At 43.6% G+C, this 26,053-nt stretch overlaps 1 protein-coding gene across 1 annotated transcript in view; it reads left to right on the top strand.

The window, feature by feature from the left end:
- Window positions 1-26,053, top strand: part of GPRC5D (G protein-coupled receptor class C group 5 member D) — a 41,891-nt gene that overhangs the window by 336 nt on the left and 15,502 nt on the right. The window contains exon 2 of the mRNA XM_044301726.1: window positions 14,261-15,187. Coding sequence (XP_044157661.1) covers window positions 14,287-15,187 — 901 coding nt within the window. The 5' untranslated portion in view covers window positions 14,261-14,286. The remainder of the gene's footprint in view (window positions 1-14,260; window positions 15,188-26,053) is intronic.

Here is a 26,053-nt window from a genome sequence, read left to right as displayed (position 1 = left end):
TCATTTCTCTTTTGGATTGTTTGGTAAATAACATTCTATAAAGCTGGAGTAATGTGAATACAAAATACCGCAGAGCATTTACACTAGCATATCGTGTAGTTATATTCTGCTGTTTTATTGCCCTGTGCTGAAACGTACAGTAAGTGCAAAATAGTTTTGTTGCATGAACAATATAAATGAAAAGTAGAATGTCTAGAATGGATTTGCTTCTTCAAGTGAGGATGCAGCATATATTCTATATTTCTTTGTGTTTAAAATGGGAAGATTCCAGTAAACGTGAAGAAGTAACTATTAGTGCTATAGATGTGTAATTATTCTTAATTGATTATTATATTTGGCTTCACACAGTATAATTGCGGGAAGATCACATTCTACTTGTTTCATATATGAATAAAGGTTTCTTTGGTGATCAATTTGATTATTTTGGAGGATTTGTGGTTTAATACAGGTAATACTTAGGAGGAGCCTAGGGTACCAAAAGTGGTAAAGCAAAAAGTATGCTACAGTATGTCAAAGAATGTATATCCATTTAAATACATGTATTTTTGCCGTGTTTGACATTGACCTTTAATTTAAAAATAAGCAGTTTCATGGAAAATTAAAATCACAGTAAAATATGTGGGCACCTCTTTCATAGTTTTAGGCCTCATGCACACGACAGTATTTTTTCACTGTCCGCAAAACAGGGTTCCGTTGTTCCGTGATCCGTGTCCGTTTTAGTTTCCGTGTGTCTTCCTTGATTTTTGGAGGATCATAAGACATGAAGCAAAGTGAAAAAAAATCAAGTTTGCCTTGCAAATGATAGGAAAAAAACGGACGCGGATGACAATCTTGTGTGCCTCCGTGTTTTTTCACTGACCCATTGACTTGAATGGGTCCGCGAACCGTTGTCCGTGAAAAAAATAGGACAGGTCCTATTTTTTTGACGGACTGGAAACACGGATCACGGACGTGGATGACAAACGGTGCATTATCCGAGTTTTCAACGGACCCATTGAAAGTCAATGGGTCTGCAGAAAATCACGGAAAACGGAACAATCGACACGGAACACAACAACGGTTGTGTGCATGAGGCCTTAGGCCGCCACAAGCGCCATGCAACCAAAGATTGCAGTGTAGCATTGCAGACTCACATCATAATTGAAGTGAATAGGGGTGCAACTTGACTTGCCAGTTGGTGCGACTGCGACTCCAGAATTGTAAAAAATCCAGCAGTGTTTGATTTTTTTTTTTTTGCAAGTTGCTTTATGAAGCAAGTCACTGACTACAAATAGTCATGGCTTAGAGGCAAAGTGGGAATGGCTTGAGATGCACCATTTTGTAGCACAAATTTGGCACAAATCTAAGTCACAAAAGAAGCCACTGAATAGCTAGAATATAGTAAGGCTACTTTCACACTAACGTTTTGGGCGTATCAGTTACAATGACACAACCGCATGCATCTGTCATGAATTGATCTGTTTGTATAATCCTTAACATAGCCAAGACGGATCAGTCATCAACTCCATTGAAAGTCAATGGGAGAGACGGATCCGTATTCTATTGTGCCAAAGAAAACGGATCCGTCCCCATTGACTTACATTGTGTACCAAGACGGATCCGTTTGTATTATCTGTAACATAGCCAAGATAGATCCGTCCTGAACTCCACTGAAAGTCAATGGGAGACGGATCCGTTTTCTATTCTGCCAAAATGTGTCAGTTTGGCTCAGTGTCCACCTCCAGAGCGGAATGGAGACTGATCAGAGGCAAACTGATGCATTCTGAGCGGATCCTTTTCCATTTAATAGGGCAAAACTGATCCGTTTTGGACTGCTTGTGAGAGCCCATAAACATAGAAACATAGAAACATAGAATGTGTCGGCAGATAAGAACCATTTGGCCCATCTAGTCTGCCCAATATATCTGAATCCTATGAATAGTCCCTGGCCCTATCTTATATGAAGGATAGCCTTATGCCTATCCCATGCATGCTTAAACTCCTTCACTGTATTTGCCGCTACCACTTCTGCAGGAAGGCTATTCCATGCATCCACTACTCTCTCAGTAAAGTAATACTTCCTACATAACGGATCTCACAAACGGAAAGCCAAAACGCGAGTGTTAAAGTTGCAGTATCTAGTCCTGAACCAAATTTATGACCCAGCCCGAGCCACTGTTATAGATTTGTTATATGTTTAGACAGCTTTATGCTGTACGTCTGCTCCGCTGTCTATTTCCGCTAACAGCTCTATGGAACAAAACATAGTAGATATGCTGAAATTGAACATCTCATTCTTTACATGATTTTTTTGTTTTATGCTGCTCTTTTTTTCTGTTTTTCACTTTCTTTTTCCTAGCGTTTTAACCATATATTTTTCTGGAATTTTTCATGACCTATAGAGAATCCTATGAGACAAATTCCTGAAAAATTATGTTTAAATTGTGTTTCTTTCAATACAACAAAAAAACAAAAAAGGTCTCCCCCAAAAACTTTGTATATAGTGGATTTCATAATTTAGTATAGACTTTGAAGTAAAATCTGGAGACATAATTAAATGGTAGAAGTAAGGGTAAAATGCCATAAAGAATGCTGTGAAGAAATTCCAAAAACAAATAAAACCACACGTGTGAAACCAACCTAATAGAAAGACAGCTCTATTATGCTGCCAGTACGGATGATTAACCCCTTCTACCCCAGGCCTGCCCAGGCCATTTTTTGCAAATCTGATATGTCACTTTTTGGTAATAACTTTGGAATGCTTTTACTTATCCAAGCCATTCTGATATTGTGTTCTCATGACACATTGTACCTCATGACAGTGGTAAATTTGAGTCAATATATTTCACTCTTATTTATAAAGAAATAAAAATTACCAGAAATTTGGAAACATTCACAATTTTCTAAATTAGAATTTCTCTACTTTTAATACAGATAGCAATACCTCATAAAATATGTATCAATCAACATTCCTCATACCTTATGGTGTCATCATTTTGTAAATCTCATTTAATTTTTTTTAGGACTTTAGAAGCAAATTTTCAAGAACCATTTTTTAAGCACCAATTCAGTTATAAAGTGATTTTTGAGGGCTTATGTAATAGAAACCACCCATAAATTACCTCATTTTAGAAACTACACTACTCAAATTATTCAAAACTGATGTTAACCGTTGAGGTTTTCCACACGAATTAAAGAAAAATGGAGGTGAAATTTAAAAATTTAATTTTTGGGCAGATTTTTTTTTCTTGCAACACAAACCAGCAAAATAAACCTCAATATGTATTACTCTGATACTCTGATACTCAGAAATACTCCATATGTGGTGATAAATTACTGCAGGGGCACATGGTAGTGGTCAGAAGGAAAGGAGCGTCATATGGTTTTTAGAGGGCAGATTTTGCTAGTATGGTTTTTGGGCACCATTTTGTATTTGAAGAGACCCTGAAAAAATTACCCAATTTTGGAAACTATACCCGTCAAGGGTTTTATTAAGGGGTATACTGAGCACTTTAACCTCATAGGCATTTGACAGAATTTAGAAACACTAAGCTGTCAAAATGAAAAGTTTCATTTCTTCCAATAAAATGTTGCTTTATCCCCAAATATTTCATTTTTGAAAGGTGTAAAAGGAGAAAAGCACCCCATAATTTGTTACCTATTTTCTCTGAATATGGCAACACCCCATATGTGGTGGTAAACTGCTGTAGGTGCACATGGCAGAACTCAGAAGGTAAGGAGTGCCATATGACTTCTGTAGCGCAGATTTTGAAGGATTGGTTTACGGGCGCCATTGGTTTTTATTTTTTGGGCAATTGTCTTGGGAGCTTATTTTTTGTGGGATGGGGTGATGTTTTCATTGGTACCATTTTGGGGTACATATGACTTTTTGATCACTCAATATTACATATTTTGTAAGGTGAGGCGTAATGAATGTTCTGGCATGGTTTTAATTTATTTTTACAGCATTCACCTGACAGGTTAGATCATGTGATATTTTTATAGAGCCAGATAGACATGACAATACCTAATATGTCTATATTTTTTGGTGAAGTTTTACACAGTAAAAAATTTTTTTAAAGAATAAAATCTTTTTTTTGTGTTGCCATTTTCTGAGAGCCATATTTTTTTTATTTTTTTGGGTGATTGTCTTATGTAGGGTCTACTTTTTTTCGGGATGAGATGACAGTTTGATTGGTACCATTTTGAGGTACATAACACATTTTGATCGCTTTGTATTACACTTTTTGAGAAGCAAGGTGACCAAAAATGGCTGTTTTGGCACAGTTTTTATTTCGTTTTTTTTCCTGGCGTTCATTTGACAGGGTTGATCATGTGATATTTTTATAGAGCTAGGATATAGATGCAGCAAAATGGATGCAGCAATAACTAATATGTCTATTTTTCCAATTCTTTCCCCCCACAATTTTATATAACTTAATTATGGGAAAAGGGAGCTTTTTTTACTTGGAACTTTTATTTTTTATTCTATAAAATGCTTTTCATTTTTTTTACTTTTTTTTGCCCCATTCTTCAACTTTTGTGGGTCTGATCCCCTCTACAATGCATTACAATACATGTGTATTGTAATGCATTGGCTGTCAGTGTATTACCAGTGTAATACACTGACAGCCTGCTTGCCTCTGAGACCCATGGGGCTGGGTGTCACAGGCTTCCCTAGAAGGCAAGCCCTGATGCCTGCGGAAGGCATCAGGCTGGCCTCTCAGCCATTGGGTCCCCGTCACCGCAGCCCTGGGTCCCGATGGGATGAGGAAGGAGTCCTCTCCCTCCACAAACTCCGTACATGCCGCGATCATGTTGCATACAGAGGGTTAAAGCACCAGTATAAGTGTTTTCACAGATGCTGGCATATACAGCAGAGACTGTCAGTGACTGTCAGGGCCCCTGCCGCTGATCGGGTGGGCACAGTTCCTGTACGGCGCTGGGGCTTAATTCACATCCCTCAGTGCTTTACATGTATGGTGCCAGTCGTGAAGGGGTTAAAGATAAAAGCAATGTCACGTGTGGGCACCATTTAATCAACAAAGCTGGCAAACTCAAATTACTCCTTGCAAGTGTTTGATGTTGGGTTATGTTTATAGGAGATGCTCAGAAGATAAATTTTGACTGTGACTTTTAAGTATCTTAAAAGCCATTTTAAAGATGTCTAACATGTATTTGTTTCAATTTCTCACAGTTTTCAAGATCTCTGCTTGCATTCATTCAAGGGAAACCCTTTTTGTTTAATTCCAGTGGATAAACATCTGTTGTGGTCATGTGATAGATGTATAGGTCCTGTGCGTATTACAAGACATAACTAAATAGCTGATTCTAATGACTGCAAAAAGAGATCTTAATATGTATTGAGGAATTGATTGAGAAAATATATAACGTTGTTATTATACAATGAATAAGTTCCTTTTAATTATTGAAATGTTTGCAGCATATTCTTTTTAATCTGCAGGCAGTGTGTTATAGGGCAGCTGAACAAATATATATATAGTTTAGTGGGAAAAGAATCAGCAAAACTTGTAATGTATACATTTACATATATCTCTCTCTGCCCAGTGTACAGCCATCAATGACTGACAGCTTTCTACAGTACTGTATAAAGGTTTTCGGCAGGTATAGGAAAAATACTACAAAGTAGGAATGCTTTCAAAAATAGTAGTGTTAATTATTTATTTTTTATCAATTAAGAAAATACAACGTGAAGGAAACAAAGAGAAATCCAATTCAAACCAATACTTCGTATGACTACAATTTGCCTTCTAAACAGCATCAGTTCTTCTAGGTACACCTTTATAAAACTTTAGTATAAGAGCAGTGGCGTAACTAGAGTTCTATTGGCCCCCAGGGCAAAGATTGGATCGGGACCCCCCACCCCGTGCCCGGCTGTACCCTCTGTGACCACGATCGACCCTGGTATTTATAGCACCCACAATAATATCCCTATAGTGCCCTTCCACTGCCCCCAGTAATATCCCCCACTGCCCCAGATAATGTTCCCCACTGCCCCAGGTAATGTTCTCCACTGCCCCAGGTAATGTCCCCCAGTCCCCCAAGTAATGTCCCCCACTGCCCCCCCCCCCCCCCCCCATTTCATTTGAGACTAATTATAATAGGGCAGCGCCGGGGCCTGATGCTGGAGCACATATGATGCAGGTGAGCGCTCTGATGGGGCACGCCCTGGAGTACAATGACAGTGCCGGGCCCTGTTAAATGTGGGCGCAGTGGGTCCCCTCACCCCCCGGTTGCAGTCGCACCCTCTGCGACCACAATCGTTACGTCCCTGTATAAGAGATAGTTAAGCCAAGGAGATGTTTTTTGTTTGTGCTGTTTTATACAGTGAAATCAATTAGATTTACAGCACTCCTATAATGGAGCCGAACAACAGAAATACGTACTTATTGCAGGTGTGGACAAACCCTTAGCTGGTTGCTAGGGATATGTTCACACAACCTACATTTCACAAGTTTTGGCACTAATTTATTGTGCACTGAAATTCATAGGAAAACTGTTAAAACTAGATTCATATGGCCATCTTTTTTTTACCGGTATTGCAAGAATCTGTACAGAAACTGCAGGATAACTGCTTGCAGATTAGCCCCCATTGAATGGTGCTAATATGCGTCTGATCCATGGATAATACAGAATGAACAGCAGAATCGTTTTTTCACCATTTATTTCAAGCAGTAGAAAGATATAGTTAAAACTGCCATATACAGTACATGGGGTGCCTGTCATGAGACAGCTATCTCCCTATGGTACCCTAATAGGATGCCTGTCATTATACTGACAGGCATAATACACTGCAGTACAGAAATAGTGCAATGAATTTTACTGGGGATTAAGTCTTCAGTGGTCTCTCATAGTTGGACTTAAAACTTTAAACAAATCTAAATAAACAAAAATACACAAATAATTGGTAGTTATCTCCACATCTGTATTGACCAGAGGTAAACCTAGGCACCTTCCCAATGCCAAATGGTCAACTAAGGTCTTTCCTCAGGCCCTACTGTTAAAGACATTGTGATGAATACCACCCCTCGTGTCCGCTGACGTCAACCACGTCGAGCTCACGAGACCTGGTATGATCACGGGGTTTACCAAAAACGTGAAGTTACGCCCTCCAGAGGAGCACGTAAGGTCAGGCTGGTATAGTTTACACATACACCTCCTGTCCACGCGGGCACAGAGAGGCAACAAGCTGGAAGGGCCTTTTCACTGCCGCAGTGAAAACAGCCCACACTCAGCCCGGGTAACTGCCACCAGTTTCTCGTTTGATATAAGCCCGGTCCGCTAACGGGATTATATAGGGTCAGAAACCAACCCGCGGTAGCTTATAACTAGGCCAAAACACGGACGTGGGGATTCGTGATCGAGATACAAGATAGCACAAGATTAAATTATAGATTTAATCGCTATAAGAGCACACTAGATATAACACACTATACACAGACAATATATATACAGTGGTCTGAGGTTACAGATTACAGGGTATATGGTTACAATTGGATTAAGCAGGGTGAAAGTAAGTTACCAAGTATGATGAAAGTTCCTTGGCGATGTCCTGAGCTGGAGGCCACACGAGGGGCTGTAATCTCCGGCTATTTCCTGGGTCCCTCTAAACACATGTGTAGCATGTGACCCCTCTTCAGAAAAAGACGCCCCCTACTTGCTGGCACCAGGCTTTTAACCTGGAGCTGGCCCACCCCCTCCCTGCCTCAGGGAGGGGTCAACTCCCCCTCTTCTGGGCTGACGGTGAATGACCCACAAAACCCTTTAGGGGTCATAGCTCCAGACCAGAGGGTCACAGGGAGATGGTTCTGGGACTAATGGACCTGCCTGGGTTCCGGCTACAATTAGAGCCCAAACCTGGTACCGGTAGGTGGCTTCTATGGGGAGATATGGGTATCTCCCTACCCCGACTGGGTACGAGTAAACAAAGACCATGGGACCGTACCTCGTGGCCACCGGGACCCAAATATGTATCCGGTTTGCGTCTGCGGTGGCCAGGTGATTCATAATTCCTTATGAGAGGTAGGTGCCAATATGTCTAGGAAATCTCATTGATCCAGGCCAAAGCAGATACCCCCTGCTGGGGGGTTTTCCTGCAGATTCAGGTGGCTCCCAACTGCTGCACAGAGGTGTGAACTTCTCCTTGAAGCTTGGACCCCCTGAGGGGTGTCTTCCTGGCCAACTGAGTCATGCCAAGAGGTGCATAAAATTACAATCAGGGCTGGGGGCTTTGAAGCAGGGAAATCCTGTCAGCAAATGGGGGGTGTGAGGACATGGCTGACAGTAAATATTAATCCATATTCCTCACACCTCCCCCTTTTAGAGGGCGCCAGGGGGCAGCACATTCCTGTGCTCCCCCGTGCGCCCATCCGCGCCCTCCCTGGTGGTTAATGGCAAAGTGGTACGGCCGGAGAGCCAGGCTCCTGCGTACCAACCTCCCATTCGTTCCTGACCCAGGTGGTCACCTGGATTGAGCCTGACCCTGAGGCCACAATGGCTGGCCTCAGACGGTACCATAAACGGCCGCACGCAGTCGGCTGCCTGTAGTACCGGGAAGCTGGAAAGGGCATGCTCCAGCGCCTGGAAGGCCGTCTCGCAGTCGTTGGTCAAATCGACTGCGGAGGGCAGCTTCTTCCTGGTGCGGTCCGTCAGGGGCCTCGCCAGGCTACTATAGTGGGGTGCGAACTCCCTATAGTACCCGGCGGAGCCCAGGAAGGATATCGCCTGGTGCTTGTCCCGGAGGGTGATCCAGGATGAGCTGGCATCCCTTCTCCCAGGTTCCGGTTCCGAGGCTTCCCTGCCTACCCGGGGCCCCTCACTTATGCCCAGCTGGCACTTTCCTGGCGTAAGGGTCAAGCCTGCCTGGCCGATCTGCCCGAGCATCTGCGCCAGATGCTCTCGGGGATCCTCCCATGTAGGACCGAAGACGGCAATGACCTCCAGGTACGCAGCCCTTCCATGCTTGTTTGCTAACATTTCCCGGAAGGGGTGGCCTTCTGGGAGGGCACCTGCCTCCTGTGCCTTCTGCCTTCCCCGGGCGTGGTCCAGGGTGACCAGGTGCATCCTGGCATTGAGCTGCTGGTGTGCGAGGTACGGTCCCTCCCAGGCCGCCTGAAGCTTAGTCTGAGGTACCGAAACCAGTATCCATGCTTGCGGACCCACGTGATGGGTCCTCTCACAAGCTAACTGGTCATACCCCTGCTTCTGGACGGTCTGGGCCTGCCCCATACTGTCGTGCACCAACCGCGACAAGGCCGGCGCTTTTTCCTGGAAGCGCATGACACACTCGATGACCGACGCCCCAGGGGTGGCTAGGTCTCCACTCCAAGCCTCTGCCTTAGCGGCCCCTGGGTATCTGGTTACCGGAGTCTCATGCACAGCCCACAGAAATTCTGCCCTGTACGGATAGGATACCACAAATGGTCGGTCCCTAGGCCACGCCCCTGGTGAGCCCTGTGGGACCGTTTCCTGGCACAACCGACCTTGGTCCCAGACCGCCCTCTGGAGGTCTGAATCCAAGGGAGGCCGTGCCATATGCTCTGTGAGAGCTTTCAAGCTGGCGCTAGCCCCTAACGCCCCCTGAAACCCCTGGTGGGACGTGGTCAGAATGGATGAGACTGCCACGTCCCCTGCCAGTTCTACTAACTGCTGGTCCCTAAGCCACTCCTCCGGTGAGCCCTGCTGGACCGTGACCCGGCACAGCCTTCCTTGGTCCCCGACCACCTGCTTGAGGTCTGAGTCCGAGGGAGGCAGCGCCGCTTGCTCCCTGAGAGCGTTCAGGCTGGCGTCAGCCACTAACGCCACCTGAAACCCCTGACTGGACGTGGTCAGAATAGATGAGACTGCCACGTCCTCTGTCAGGTCCCTGGGACCTGTCTCTGGGCCTCCATCTGACTTGGCAGACACTTGGTCGGAAGGGGGAAAGCCATCAGACTCCTGAGGGGCCCCTAGGGCCCCAGCACTCCCACTGCGCGTGACAGCCGCTGCCACCGCTGGTAGTGCCTGCTTCCCCTCAACTCCCGACCAAGTCGCCAGTCCAGGCGGACTAACCTGGCCCCCTGACATCCCAGTGGTGGAGGAACACTGCACTGAGGCTTCACCTGGCAGTCCCACTTCTCCTGGGACAGCCCTGACCTCATTTGCATCCTCCCCCCCTGCAGCTGTCTGCCCCCTGCTTGTCCCCCCAGTCACCACACTGGAGGACAACAGGTCCCAGCATGCTTGCTGGCTACATCCTGGGGCTTCAGCCCAGCTGACAGGAATGACCCCCTCCCCACTGAGGGGAGAGGCACACATTACATCCCCCACATCCCCATCAACATGCATAATAGGTACATTCACAGTATTATCCGGGGGGGACATTGCATCACATTCTGGGGAATCGGACCCTGGGGCGTCAGCGGCCACATACTTAGACACAAGCCGCCCCAGGTCCGTCCCCAGCAAAACACTGGCGGGGATATTTGCGGATACCCCCACCTCCCTTACCCCTCGACCGGCGCCCCAGTCCAGATAGACCTTGGCGACGGGCAGCGCCGGTTCCACTCCTCCAATCCCGGAGACAGTGAGGGATCTCCCGGGCAGTAAATCATAGGGTGTCACCAGTTCAGGCCGTACCAGTGTCATTTCAGCGCCGGTGTCTCTAAGTCCCATGGCCACGGCCTGGCCCACGGTGACCGGTTGAACATTGTCAAGGGACCTCCCACCACCCCCACCCACACACAACACCGTGGACGGTTTCCGGGTTGATGACTGGGACGGATCCCTCGGGCGCTGGGGACACATGGCTTGGAAGTGTCCTGGCTGCTTACACAGGTGACAAAGTCGGGGTTCCCCCACCGACGTGGAAAGTGCAGCAGGGGCCGGTGCCCACTTGGGCCTAGGGGCAGGGGTAGCAGGTGCAGCGTGCGTCTTACCCCCTCTCCAGCCGACAGGTTTCCGGGCCTCTGAAGTCCTGTTGTTGGTGTATTCATCGGCCAGGGCTGCGGTTGCGGAGGCCCCCTTTGGCTTCCGGTCACGGAGGTACTGCTGGAGATCCTCTGGGCAGTTCCACAAGAACTGTTCTGTGGCGATGAGCTCCTTCAGCTGCTGGACGGTGGAGAGCTCCAATCCTGTGGTCCATTGGTCGACCGCTCTCAGCAAGGCCCGCATGTGATCGGCCCAGCTCTGGGTAGAACCCCGGTGCAAATTCCTGAGCCTTTTCCGGTACGACTCAGGGGTTAAGTTATACTGCCTGACCAGAGCCTGTTTGATGTCCTCATAGCTCAGGATGGTCTCGCTGGGCAGGTATCTGAAGATTTCAAGGGCTTTTCCCCTGAGCCGTGGCGTGAGGAATCTGACCCACTGGTCCTCTGGCAGTTGGTATTGATGGCAGGCTGTCTCAAATGCCAACAAAAAGGTGTCCAGGTCCCCATCTTTGTCCAGTAGGGGAAAGTCCTCCGCCCGCAGTTTCGGAATACGGACCTCTGGAGACTCACATTGGGCTGGGGATGGCTGCTGGAATTGGAGCTTTAGCTGGAGCATCTGTAGCTGGTGCTCACGCTCGGCCCGCTCGCGACGCTCTGCAGCCTCTGCTTGCTCGCGACGCTCTGCCGCCTCTGCTTGCTCGCGACGCTCTGCAGCCTCTGCTTGCTCGCGACGCTCTGCAGCTGCCAGTAGGAGCTCAGAGGCTGCCTGGTCTCCAGCCTGGAGACGGTCCATGGCAGCTTGTAGGAGAGCAGCTGAGCCAGCTTGGCTGGGGGGAGGGGCAGGTGGAGTGAGGCCCGCCGCGGACCTCACCTCTGGCGACTGGCTCCTTGGGGAGCTTTGGTTGTGCTCCCCCTCGCCTTCCACCTCCACTCCGCCCCCATTTAAAGCATCGGCCATCTCCTTCGATTTGCTCCTTGTGATACTGGCCGTCATTGCAACGGATGGTCACTGACACCACTGCAACCTGATGCACACACACCTTATTGTATCTGCCCTCAGACAGTCTAGTGTTGAACTGATCTTAAGACTCCAGCAGCAAGAGCTACTGCTGGTCGTCTTTAGTGTCTGGGAGTATGGGTCTCACACTCACACACACTAGTATCTCGATCCCACTTTGCTGCCACCAATATGTGATGAATACCACCCCTCGTGTCCGCTGACGTCAACCACGTCGAGCTCACGAGACCTGGTATGATCACGGGGTTTACCAAAAACGTGAAGTTACGCCCTCCAGAGGAGCACGTAAGGTCAGGCTGGTATAGTTTACACATACACCTCCTGTCCACGCGGGCACAGAGAGGCAACAAGCTGGAAGGGCCTTTTCACTGCCGCAGTGAAAACAGCCCACACTCAGCCCGGGTAACTGCCACCAGTTTCTCGTTTGATATAAGCCCGGTCCGCTAACGGGATTATATAGGGTCAGAAACCAACCCGCGGTAGCTTATAACTAGGCCAAAACACGGACGTGGGGATTCGTGATCGAGATACAAGATAGCACAAGATTAAATTATAGATTTAATCGCTATAAGAGCACACTAGATATAACACACTATACACAGACAATATATATACAGTGGTCTGAGGTTACAGATTACAGGGTATATGGTTACAATTGGATTAAGCAGGGTGAAAGTAAGTTACCAAGTATGATGAAAGTTCCTTGGCGATGTCCTGAGCTGGAGGCCACACGAGGGGCTGTAATCTCCGGCTATTTCCTGGGTCCCTCTAAACACATGTGTAGCATGTGACCCCTCTTCAGAAAAAGACGCCCCCTACTTGCTGGCACCAGGCTTTTAACCTGGAGCTGGCCCACCCCCTCCCTGCCTCAGGGAGGGGTCAACTCCCCCTCTTCTGGGCTGACGGTGAATGACCCACAAAACCCTTTAGGGGTCATAGCTCCAGACCAGAGGGTCACAGGGAGATGGTTCTGGGACTAATGGACCTGCCTGGGTTCCGGCTACAATTAGAGCCCAAACCTGGTACCGGTAGGTGGCTTCTATGGGGAGATATGGGTATCTCCCTACCCCGACTGGGTACGAGTAAACAAAGACCATGGGACCGTACCTCGTGGCCACCGGGACCCAAATATGTATCCGGTTTGCGTCTGCGGTGGCCAGGTGATTCATAATTCCTTATGAGAGGTAGGTGCCAATATGTCTAGGAAATCTCATTGATCCAGGCCAAAGCAGATACCCCCTGCTGGGGGGTTTTCCTGCAGATTCAGGTGGCTCCCAACTGCTGCACAGAGGTGTGAACTTCTCCTTGAAGCTTGGACCCCCTGAGGGGTGTCTTCCTGGCCAACTGAGTCATGCCAAGAGGTGCATAAAATTACAATCAGGGCTGGGGGCTTTGAAGCAGGGAAATCCTGTCAGCAAATGGGGGGTGTGAGGACATGGCTGACAGTAAATATTAATCCATATTCCTCACAGACATATTTGGAATATATTACATACAGAGCTCCAAAACATACTGGTGGCAATTAATTCATAACTTCTAATAGAAATATTAAAGGAAAAGGACAACATGGAGCCATAAGAACAGATGTTCCAGAATTGTTATTACATGGGGAATGCATAAAGCTATTAAAACAGGAATGTCAGGAGCGGTGAAAGGTCTTCATTAAATCCTAATTTTATGCTCACTGCTGTACCCATATATTGATCACTGATGAGGGTGATCTAATGGGCAATTAGATACTGTAAGCAGGTTGTGTCTTTGCTGCATAGTGTACCTACAAAGGCCCTAGGACAGGAAACCCCTGTAATGTCACTATTAAGGCTATGTGACTCTCTGCCATAGGATGTTGTGATGATTGATTCATAGAACAAATTCAAGAAGGGCCTGGATGTCTTTCCTGGATGTTGGTATTGAATAGCTATTTCCATAGAGGCAAGACAAATCCATTTGCAGACCTGAGTGGCAGCAGCACTGGGAAAGCATCACGCCCTTTGTCTTCTGTTGGCTCTGCTCACCTTTCTTCAAATGGCTGCCTGGTTTGCTTATGACTGTAATGACCTGACCATGCAACCTCTGGCCACCAATGTCTATCCTAAAACAATTCCTTTTATGGGTCAATGTACTTCTTTATAGTTGTTAAAAGGTTTTTATTTTATGTGCCATAGATAAAACAAAGAACTGAAACTATTGCACCACGGAGTCAAGCTTTACTTGTGTAATGAATATGATACGTTCTATCTGGCAATTCTATGACTTATGAACAAAAAATAGCATAGATTAGTGATTTAATGTTTAAACTTTACTAATTAAAACATTTTTATATTTTTCTGAACAGAACCTGCCAGACCGGACACAGACAAGATGTCTTGTAATGTTGCTAATGACTACATATTCTTGTGCAGCGCAGAGGATGCGTGGGGCATTGTACTGGAAACACTGGCTGCAGCTGGAGTTGTATTTACTATCGCCCTTATGCTCGCACTTCTTATTATAGTACCACGTATTTGTGACAATGCCAAACGGGCTTTGGTTCCTATTCAATTCATCTTCCTCATTGGCACACTTGGAATCTTTGGTCTTACATTTGCCTTTATCATTAGACTTAATAGACAGACCTGTCCAACGCGTTTCTTTCTATTTGGAGTCCTATTTGCCATCTGTTTTTCTTGTCTTTTAGTTCATGCTAGTAAATTAGTGAGACTGGTCCGAGGTGGACTGGGTATGTCATGGTGGGTAATGCTAATCACAGTCATTGCCCTATCATTTGTGCAAATTATTATAGCTATTCTCTATGTAGCAATCTATCTAGGAAGAAATATGGACCAATGTGATCAGCCAGATCCTAGAGCCCGTAACATTGACTTTGTGCTTATACTTATATATGTTTTGGCATTGATGGCTATCACATTTCTAGTATCAATGATTAGTATGTGTGGGCCTTGTAGATACTGGATACGACATAGTGCCCATATTTATGTAACAATGTTTTTCTCAATTGCCATTTGGGTAGTTTGGATTACCATGTTGCTAAGAGGAAATATATCTCTAGGCCGTGCCCCTCAGTGGGATGACCCTGTGAGAGCCATAGCCTTAGTAGCCAATGGTTGGGTTTTCCTAATTTTGTACATGGTTCCAGAGCTTTGCTTGATGACAAGACACCAACCAGATTGTGCCAAACAGATCAACCAATCACAACCACATCTTCTTCGGCAAACTGTTGGAGTAGACAATCGAGTCTTTTCTCAGGAAGATTTATCCCAAGGTAGGTTTTCATGCATGATATATGTCATTAATTTTTACTCAGGATATTCCATCAATATCTGATCGGCAAAGGTATGACACCCCATACCCCCGCCAATCAGCTATTCTGCAGTAGATTACTATTCTTGTGTGTCAGGCAGATAACAATAGTCCTTTCTATTGATAGGAATGCACAGGAAAGCTATCCATATTTTGTGCACCTGTTTTTTCAAGACCAATATGCACACAGCCATGGCCGTAACTATAGCCATAGCAGCCATAACACTTGCTACGGGGCCCAGAGGTTGAGAGGGCCCAATCAGGTGCAAGAACATTGTACTTCTTGTGGGGAACAACAATATGATGGATTTTTGCTATAATGTGGGTTTTCTGTCAACTGAGCTGACACTAGTGCTTTATCACTTTTATTACAAATGCTATGAGTTGTAAGGTTAATTTATTAAAAAGGGAGCAGTTAATGTAGAATAGAAAGTGTTAACACATAAAGCCATAAAGTACACTTTATTGGGCTGTCACCAGGCACCGGTCATCAAAGGTATATATAGTCAAAATGATCTTCTGATATGTTGTACAGAGAAGGTCACATATGTGAGATCTGAAATCTTGGAATAACAGTGGTTGCAGAACAAAGAAATCTCATGCAGCATTCTAATCAAAGGGCCATAGAGATATTGGAAGCAAAGGGCAAGTGGATCTATTGCAGATTTCAAGATTTTGTTTGGAAGCCGGTGGCTGGTCCAAGGTTCCTGAAATCATGATCCTTCTAACCACTTCCATGTATCTATGACATAGAAGACTATCTTTGCTGGATTTCCCCTTTAAGTACTCTGCCAATGTTAATGTATTGTATCAATTTCTTTAATATGAAGAACTGAAAACATAGGGGCACATTTATTAAGATGCCAGTCTTAATTGTGCCTGTGCTGCTGGAGGAAGCGCCAAACCAATGTGGAGGCGCAGGCCTCTACATGACTTTGACTTTCTCTCTTCCTCTAACAGAACGTGTGTTAAGATTTAACTTTCATATGAGAGGATCCAGTGGGATTTCTTTGGCCATTTTGACCAGTGTGTATTTCAATATGCCACAAAAGTAGCGTATATCAGTACATGAATAGGCCCCATAATCTTTATTATTTGGGAACTTGACATTTCAATGTCAAAATATTTTACTGTGAAGTAAATATGAGCAGATGATGATATTCAAAAAGGTCATTGGCACAGAAAGAGTTTTCTTCACATTACTGGGGGCATAATGTTTTCTGTGTAATGTTCGCATAGTGCCTTAGTAACAACAGGCACAATAAGGATGTGTTTGCTTTCCTGGTATTCATTGCTGCTACGTTGTGTTAGGTAATGCTGGGGCTGGTTGGTAGCCTAGGGGGCAAGCACACAGCTCTGGCACATGTGTAGCAGCCCACCCTTAGGCCTAGTTCACACGAACGTTTTTTTTGCGGGTGTACGGGCCGTTTTTTTGTGTTCCGTATACGGTCCGTATACGGAACCATTCATTTCAATGGTTCCGCAAAAAAAACGGAATGTGTTCCGTATGCATTCCGTTTCCGTATTTCCGTTTTTCCGTTCCGTTGAAAGATAGAGCTTGTCCTATATTTGGCCGTAAATCACGTGTCGTGGCTCCATTCAAGTCAATGGGTCCGCAAAAAAAACGGAACACATACGGAAGTGCATCCGTATGTCTTCCGTTTCCGTTCCGTTTTTTCTGAACCATCTATTGAAAATGTTATGGCCAGCCCAATTTTTTCTATGTAATTACTGTATACTGTACATGGCATACGGAAAAACGGAACGGAAAAACGGAAAGGAAACGGAAACACAACGGAACCCAAAAACGGAACAACGGATCCGTGAAAAACGGACCGCAAAAAACAATAAAAGCCATACGGTCGTGTGAACTAGGCCTTAACCTGTATTATTCTGCCTACCATATAAAGGTGTTATAAGTAAATGGGCTTTAAATCGCAACCGCTTGTGTTTTCATGTTGAGATTGTACACACATGTGCAATCCCAGATACAGGACATGATTGAGTCTGCACAACAGCATAGTCATTAGAGGGACCAGATTTACCAACTCCTGAGCTGAAGAGACTCAATTTACTATAATGGAGTCTACTTAGGAAGCTGCTTCTTTAACCCTTTCAGGACTAAGCCATTTTTCACCTTTCTGCCCAGGCCATTTTTGCATATCTAAAAATGCTTTTACTTATCCAGGCCATTCTGAGACTGTTTTCTCGTCACATATTGTACTTCATGACACTGGTAAAATTGAGTCCAATTTTTTTGCATTTATAAAAAAATACCAAAGTTTCGAAATTTCTATTTCTCGACTTTTATAATAGATAGTAATAACTCCAAAAATAGTTATTACTTTACATTCCCCATATGTCTACTTTATGTTTGGATCATTTTGTAAATGCCGTTTTATTTTTGGGGGACGTTAGAAGGCTTAGGCTACTTTCACACTAGCGTTCGATCGGATCCGTTCTGAACGGATCCGATCATATTAATGCAGACGGAGGCTCCATTCAGAACGGATCCGTCTGCATTAAATTGGCAAAAAAAGCTAAGTGTGAAATTAGCCTGAGCGGATCCGTCCAGACTTTTACATTGAAAGTCAATGGGGGATGGATCCGCTTGAAGATTGAGCCATATTGTGGCATCTTCAAACGGATCCGTCCCCATTGACTTACATTGTAAGTCTGGACGGATCCGCACGCCTCCGCACAGCCAGGCGGACACCCGAACGCTGCAAGCAGCGTTCGGGTGTCCGCCTGCTGAGCGGAGGCTGAACGCCGCCAGACTGATGCAGTCTGAGCGGATCCGCATCCATTCAGACTGCATCAGGGCTGGACGGAAGCGTTCGGGTCCGCTCGTGAGACCCTTCAAACGTAGCTCACGAGCGGACAGCCGAACGCTAGTGTGAAAGTAGCCTTAGAAGTTTAGAAGCAAATCTTGAAATTTTTCAGAAAATTTCCAAAACCCGCTATTTGAGGACCAGTTCAGGTCTGAAATCACTTTGTGAGGCTTACATAATAGAAACCACCCAAAAATGACCGCCCTGATGCACCCCTAGAGTAGAAACTCCAAAAAAAGACCCAATTTTGGAAACTACTGGATAAGGTGGCAGTTTTGTTGGTATTATTTTAGGGAACATATGATTTTTGGTTGCTCTATGTTACACTTTTTGTGAGGCAAGATAAAAAATAGCTGTTTTGGCACCGTTTTTATTTTTTGTTATTTACAATGTTCATCTGACAGGTTAGATCATGTGGTATTTTTATAGAGCAGGTTGTTACGGACGCGGCGATACCTAATATGTATACTTTATTTATTTATGTTTTACACAATAACAGCATTTTTGAATTAAAAATAAATCCTGTTTCAGTGTCTCCCTAGTTTATTTTTATTTTTATATTCTATTTTCTTTTCTTAGGTAGGTTATCATTTTTTGTGGGATGAGATGACGGTTTGATTGATATATTGGGGTGCATATGAATTCTTGATAACTTGGTATTACACTTTTTGTGATGTAAGGTGACAAAAAAATGACTTTTTTTTACACCTTTTTTATTTTTTTAATGGTGTTCACCTGAGTGGTTAGGTAATGTGATATTTTTGTTTGTTTTTTTTAGCACAGTTTTTATTTTATTTTTTTGACGGTGTTCATCTAAGGGGTTAGGTCATGTGATATTTTTATATAGCCGGTTGATATGGACGTGGCGATACCTAATATGATACCTAATACTTCTGTATTGTCATGCATTGGCTGTAAGTGTATTACACATTGTAATTCACTTACAGCCTTCCTGTCTGTGCAAACCAGGGGGCTGGATCTCACAGGATCTCCCAGAAGGCAGCCACAATGCCTAAGGAAGGCATCGTGCTGCCTTCCCTGCCATCGGGTCCCCATCACAGCAGCGCGAGAACCCGATGGCTGCTTGCTCCCTGCACGGACATCGCACGTGCCACGGTCAGCTATCACTGACTGCCGGACTCCTGCCGCGGATCGGGCACAGAACCGAGATCACTGCATAATACAGCACCAGAAACAAACCTATTAGACGGATCCGGTGATATACCGGATCTGTCTCATCTGGAATAACTGATCCGATATTTTAATTTTTTCAAAGATCAAAAGCAAAAATAGCCCCTCCTATGTCCCGGTGCATGCGCAGACCGGAAAACCGGATCTGACAACACGGCAATTTCCGGAACACTTGGTACCGAATCCGAATCCGCGATTAATACATCTCGGTGGAAAGTGTGGTCTTTTGTCCGGTCAAATACCGTACAAGAGACGGAACGGTAGACATTTTGATGCATACTGAACAGATTGCTTTCCATTCAGAATGCATTAGGACAAAACTGATGCGTTTTTTTTTTTCCTGGTATTAAGAACCTTTACCAGATTTCAATACCAGAAAAGAATAACGCTAGTGTGAAAGTACCCTTAGTCAAATACGGCAACAGAACCAAGTTCACTGCATGAATACAGCACCAGAACCTTGCTCAAAACACATAAACAGCACCAGAACTATTTTCAATACATAAATACAGCAACAGAACTAAGCACCAAAACCAAATTCACTACATATATACAGCCCCAGACCCATATGCATGCACCTGATACCTCACATATCAGTACACTGCTGTTTGCACTATATATCTGTACAAACTGCAATTATTATTCTTTATAATATATGCAGTATATACAGCTATATCGTATACACAACAGTGTACTAATATGTGAGGTATAAGGTATGACAGATGCAGTGTGTACAGATATATAGTATATACAGCAGTGTACTGATATGTGAAGTATGACAGATGCAGTGTGTACAGATATATAGTATACACAGCAGTGTACTGATATGTGAGGTATGAGCAGTGTACTGATATGTGAGGTATGGCAGATGCAGTGTGTACAGATATATAGTATACACAGCAGTGTACTGATATGTGAGGTATGACAGATGCAGTGTGTACAGATATATAGTATACACAGCAGTGTACTGATATGTGAGGTATGGCAGATGCAGTGTGTACAGATATATAGTATACACAGCAGTGTACTGATATGTGAGGTATGACAGATGCAGTGTGTACAGATATATAGTATACACAGCAGTGTACTGATATGTGAGTTATGACAGATGCAGTGTGTACAGATATATAGTATAAACAGCAGTGTACTGATATGTGAGGTATGACAGATGCAGTGTATACAGATATATAGTATATACAGCAGTGTACTGATATGTGAGGTATGGCAGATACAGTGTGTACAGCTATATCGTATACACAGCAGTGTACTGATATGTGAGGTACAAGGTATGACAGATGCAGTGTGTACAGATATATAGTATATACAGCAGTGTAATGATATGTGAGGTATGACAGATGCAGTGTGTACAGATATATAGTATATACAGCAGTGTAATGATATGTGAGGTATGACAGATGCAGTGTGTACAGATATATAGTATAGACAGCAGTGTACTGGTATATGAGGTATGACAGATGCAGTGTGTACAGCTATATCATATACAGCAGTGTACTGATATGTGAGGTATGACAGATGCAGTGTGTACAGCTATATCGTATACACAGCAGTGTACTTATATGTGAGGTATGACAGATGCAGTGTGTACAGCTATATCGTATACACAGCAGTGTACTGATATGTGAGGTACGAGGTATGACAGATGCAGTGTGTACAGAAATATAGTATATACAGCAGTGTACTGATATGTGAGGTACGAGGTATGACAGATGTAATGTGTACAGATATTTAGTATATACAGCAGTGTACTAATATGTGAGGTACGAGGTATGATAGATGCAGTGTTTACAGATATATAGTATATACAGCAGTGTACTGATATGTGAGGTATGACAGATGCAATGTGTACAGATATATAGTATACACAACAGTGTACTGATATGTGAGTTATGACAGATGCAGTGTGTACAGATATATAGTATAAACAGCAGTGTATTGATATGTGAGGTATGACAGATGCAGTGTGTACAGATATATAGTATATACAGCAGTGTACTGATATGTGAGGTAGGAGGTATGACAGATGCAGTGTGTACAGATATATAGTATACACAGCAGTGTACTGATATGTGAGGTATGACAGATGCAGTGTGTACAGCTATATCATATACAGCAGTGTACTGATATGTGAGGAATGACAGATACAGTGTGTACAGATATATAGTATACACAGCAGTGTACTGATATGTGAGTTATGACAGATGCAGTGTGTACAGATATATATTATACACAGCAGTGTACTGATATGTGAGTTATGACAGATGCAGTGTGTACAGATATATAGTATACACAGCAGTGTACTGATATGTGAGGTATGACAGATGCAGTGTGTACAGATATATAGTATACACAGCAGGGTACTGATATGTGAGGTATGACATATGCAGTGTGTACAGATATAGTGTATATACAGCAGTGTACTGATATGGGAGGTATTAGGTATGACAGATGCAGTGTGTACAGATATATAGTATATACAGCAGTGTACTGATATGTGAGGTATGACAGATGCAGTATGTACAGATATATAGTATACACAGCAGTTTACTGATATGTGAGGTATGACAGATGCAGTGTGTACAGATATAAAGTATAAACAGCAGTGTACTGATATGTGAGGTATGACAGATGCAGTGTGTACAGATATATAGTATACACAGCAGTGTACTGATATGTTGTGAGTTATGACAGATGCAGTGTGTACAGATATATAGTATACACAGCAGTGTACTGATATGTGAGGTATGACAGATGCAGTGTGTACAGATATATAGTATATACACCATTGTACTGATATGTGAGGTACGAGGTATGACAGATGCAGTGTGTACAGATATATAGTATATACAGCAGTGTACTGATATGTGAGTTATGACAGATGCAGTGTGTACAGATATATAGTATACACAGCAGTGCACTGATATGTGGGGTATGACAGATGCAGTGTGTACAGATATATAGTATACACAGCAGTGTACTGATATGTGAGGTATGACAGATGCAGTGTGTACAGATATATAGGATACACAGCAGTGTACTGATATGTGAGGTACGAGGTATGACAGATGCAGTGTGTACAGATATATAGTATACACAGCAGTGTACTGATTTGTGAGATATGAGGTATGACAGATGCAGTGTGTACAGATATATAGTATATGCAGCAGCGTACTGATATGTGAGGTATGACAGATGCAGTGTGTACAGATATATAGTATACACAACAGTGTACTGATATGTGAGGTATGACAGATGCAGTATGTACAGATATATAGTATACACAGCAGTGTACTGATGTGAGGTATGACAGATGCAGTATGTACAGATATATAGTATACACAGCAGTGTACTGATATGTGAGGTAAGACAGATGCCGTGTGTTCAGCTATATAGTATACACAGCAGTGTACTGATATGTGAGATATGAGGTATGACAGATGCAGTGTGTACAGATATATAGTATACACAACAGTGTACTGATATGTGAGGTATGACAGATGCAGTGTGTACAGATATATAGTATACACAGCAGTGTACTGATATGTGAGGTATAACAGATGCAGTGTGTACAGATATATAGTGCGCACAGCAGTGTAATGATATGTGAGGTATGACAGATGCAGTGTGTACAGATATATAGTATATACAGCAGTGTACTGATATGTGAGGTATGACAGATGCAGTGTGTACAGATATATAGTATATACAGCAGTGTACTGATATGTGAGGTATGACAGATGCAGTGTGTACAGATATATAGTATACACAGCAGTGTACTGATATGTGAGGTATGACAGATGCAGTGTGTACAGATATATAGTATATACAGCAGTGTACTGATATGTAAGGTATGACAGATGCAGTGTGTACAGATATATAGTATACACAGCAGTGTACTGATATGTGAGGTATGACAGATGCAGTATGTACAGATATATAGTATATACAGCAGTGTACTGATATGTGAGGTATGACAGATGCAGTATGTACAGATATATAGTATAAACAGCAGTGTACTGATATGTGAGGTATGACAGATGCAGTATGTACAGATATATAGTATATACAGCAGTGTACTGATATGTGAGGTATGACAGATGCAGTATGTACAGATATATAGTATATACAGCAGTGTACTGATATGTGAGGTATGACAGATGCAGTATGTACAGATATATAGTATAAACAGCAGTGTACTGATATGTGAGGTATGACAGATGCAGTATGTACAGATATATAGTATATACAGCAGTGTACTGATATGTGAGGTATGACAGATGCAGTGTGTACAGATATATAGTATATACAGCAGTGTACTGATATGTGAGGTATGACAGATGCAGTATGTACAGATATATAGTATATACAGCAGTGTACTGATATGTGAGGTATGACAGATGCAGTGTGTACAGATATATAGTATATACAGCAGTGTACTGATATGTGAGGTATGACAGATGCAGTGTGTACAGATATATAGTGCGCACAGCAGTGTAATGATAAGCCTGCCATACACATTAATGGCAGGGCATATATAACATATGTTATACAGTCATGTGAAAAAATTAGGACACCCTTTGAAAGCATGTGGTTTTTTGTAACATTTTTAATAAAAGGTTATTTCATCTCCGTTTCAACAATACAGAGAGATTAAAGTAATCCAACTAAACAAAGAAAACTGAAGAAAAGTCTTTTCAAGATCTTCTGTAAATGTCATTCTACAAAAATGCCTATTCTAACTGAGGAAAAAGATAGGACACCCTCACATGTATTCCCTCTTAAATTGGCTCAGATCTCACACAGGTATATCACACCAGGTGCACATAATTAGTAGATCGTTACTCTGCATGTTGAATGAGGCTTGCCCTATTTAAACCTCAGACATTTAGTTTGGTGTGCTCCTGACTGTTGAAGTGAGAGTGAGCACCATGGTGAGAGCAAAAGAGCTGTCAGAGGACTTCAGAAAAAAGATTGTAGCAGCCTATGAGTCTGGGAAGGGATTTAAAAAGATCTCAAAAGATTTTGAAATCAGCCATTCCACTGTCCGGAAGATAGTCTACAAGTGGAGGGCTTTCAAAACAACTGCCAACATGCCCAGGACTGGTCGCCCCAGCAAGTTCACCCCAAGAGCAGACCGCAAGATGCTAAAAGAGGTCTCCAAAAACCCTAAAGTGTCATCTCGAGAACTACAGCAGGCTCTGGCTACTGTTGATGTAGAAGTACATGCCTCTACAATCAGAAAGAGACTGTACAAGTTTAACTTGCATGGGAGGTGTGCAAGGAGGAAACCTTTGCTTTCCAAGAGAAACATCGAGGCCAGACTGACATTTGCCAGAGATAAAGTTGACAAAGACCAGGACTTCTGGAATAATGTTCTTTGGACAGATGAGTCCAAAATTGAATTATTTGGACACAACAGCAGAGGACATGTTTGGCGTAAACCAAACACAGCATTCCAAGAAAAGAACCTCATACCAACTGTGAAGCATGGAGGTGGAAGTGTCATGGTTTGGGGCTGCTTTGCTGCAGCAGGACCTGGTCAGCTCACCATCATAGAATCCACGATGAATTCTACTGTGTATCAGAAGGTGCTTGAAGAACATGTGAGACCATCAGTTAGAAAATTAAAGCTGAAGCGGAACTGGACCATGCAACATGACAATGACCCAAAACATACTAGTAAATCAACCAAAGATTGGCTGAAAAAGAAGAAATGGAGAGTCCTGGAATGGCCAAGTCAAAGTCCAGATTTGAATCCCATTGAGATGCTGTGGGGTGACTTGAAAAGGGCTGTACGTGCAAGAAACCCCTCAAACATCTCACAGCTGAAAAAGTTCTGCATTGAGGAGTGGGGTAAAATTTCCTCAGACCGATGTCGAAGACTGGTAGATGGCTACAAGAACCGTCTCACTGCAGTTATTTCAGCCAAAGGAGGTAACACTCGCTATTAGGGGCAAGGGTGTCCTATCTTTTTCCTCAGTTAGAATAGGCATTTTTGTAGAATGACATTTACAGAAGATCTTGAAAAGACTTTTCTTCAGTTTTCTTTGTTTAGTCGGATTACTTTAATCTCTCTGTATTGTTGAAACGGAGATGAAATAACCTTTTATTAAAAATGTTACAAAAAACCACATGCTTTCAAAGGGTGTCCTAATTTTTTCACATGACTGTATGTATGGCAGACATGTGCTTCACCAGCCCCTCACCTGCACATTATAATAATATTATATTCACTAGGTGTCTACGCCTAACCGAATCATTTATATTTTTCTTTTATCGCCCCTAAACGTACTGGCTGAGCATCTGTCTATAATTAGATTGTCCCTGGTGGCCAGGGCCCAGGCCAGAGTCATGTCTCTCTTGCTCTCACTAATGGCTGCACTGGAGGGTCAGTTTGTTTGTCACGTGACGCGCCAGTGATGCCACTAGGGGGTGGGGAGAACTTGAAATACCCATCTATGTTTGTGTGGGTATTGAATATTTTTTTTGCACGTGTTAGCAAAAGAATGTTGGGGAAATACTTGGTGACATGTAGACTTAATTTTGATTGCTACTGAAATAATCACGTTTCTCATGACTCACATCTAACTTGAACACACCCGTGACAACCCAGGATAACTTGTTTAAAAAAAAAATACTAGATTTAAATGGCAGATGTAGCATTAAAAGTACAGGGGTGTGCCCATCTCTGAGGTATGTGTTATTAACCACTGCGGTATGTAATGAATTGCTATGTACCGTATATCTCTCTCCCTCCCTCGGATTTGATCTCTGAGACATGCACCCAC

This window comes from Bufo gargarizans, chromosome 7, assembly GCF_014858855.1.
Source record: "Bufo gargarizans isolate SCDJY-AF-19 chromosome 7, ASM1485885v1, whole genome shotgun sequence".
Lineage (NCBI taxonomy): Eukaryota > Metazoa > Chordata > Amphibia > Anura > Bufonidae > Bufo > Bufo gargarizans.
Note: the sequence above shows the minus strand (reverse complement) of the source record. Positions and strands in the feature narration are given on the sequence as shown.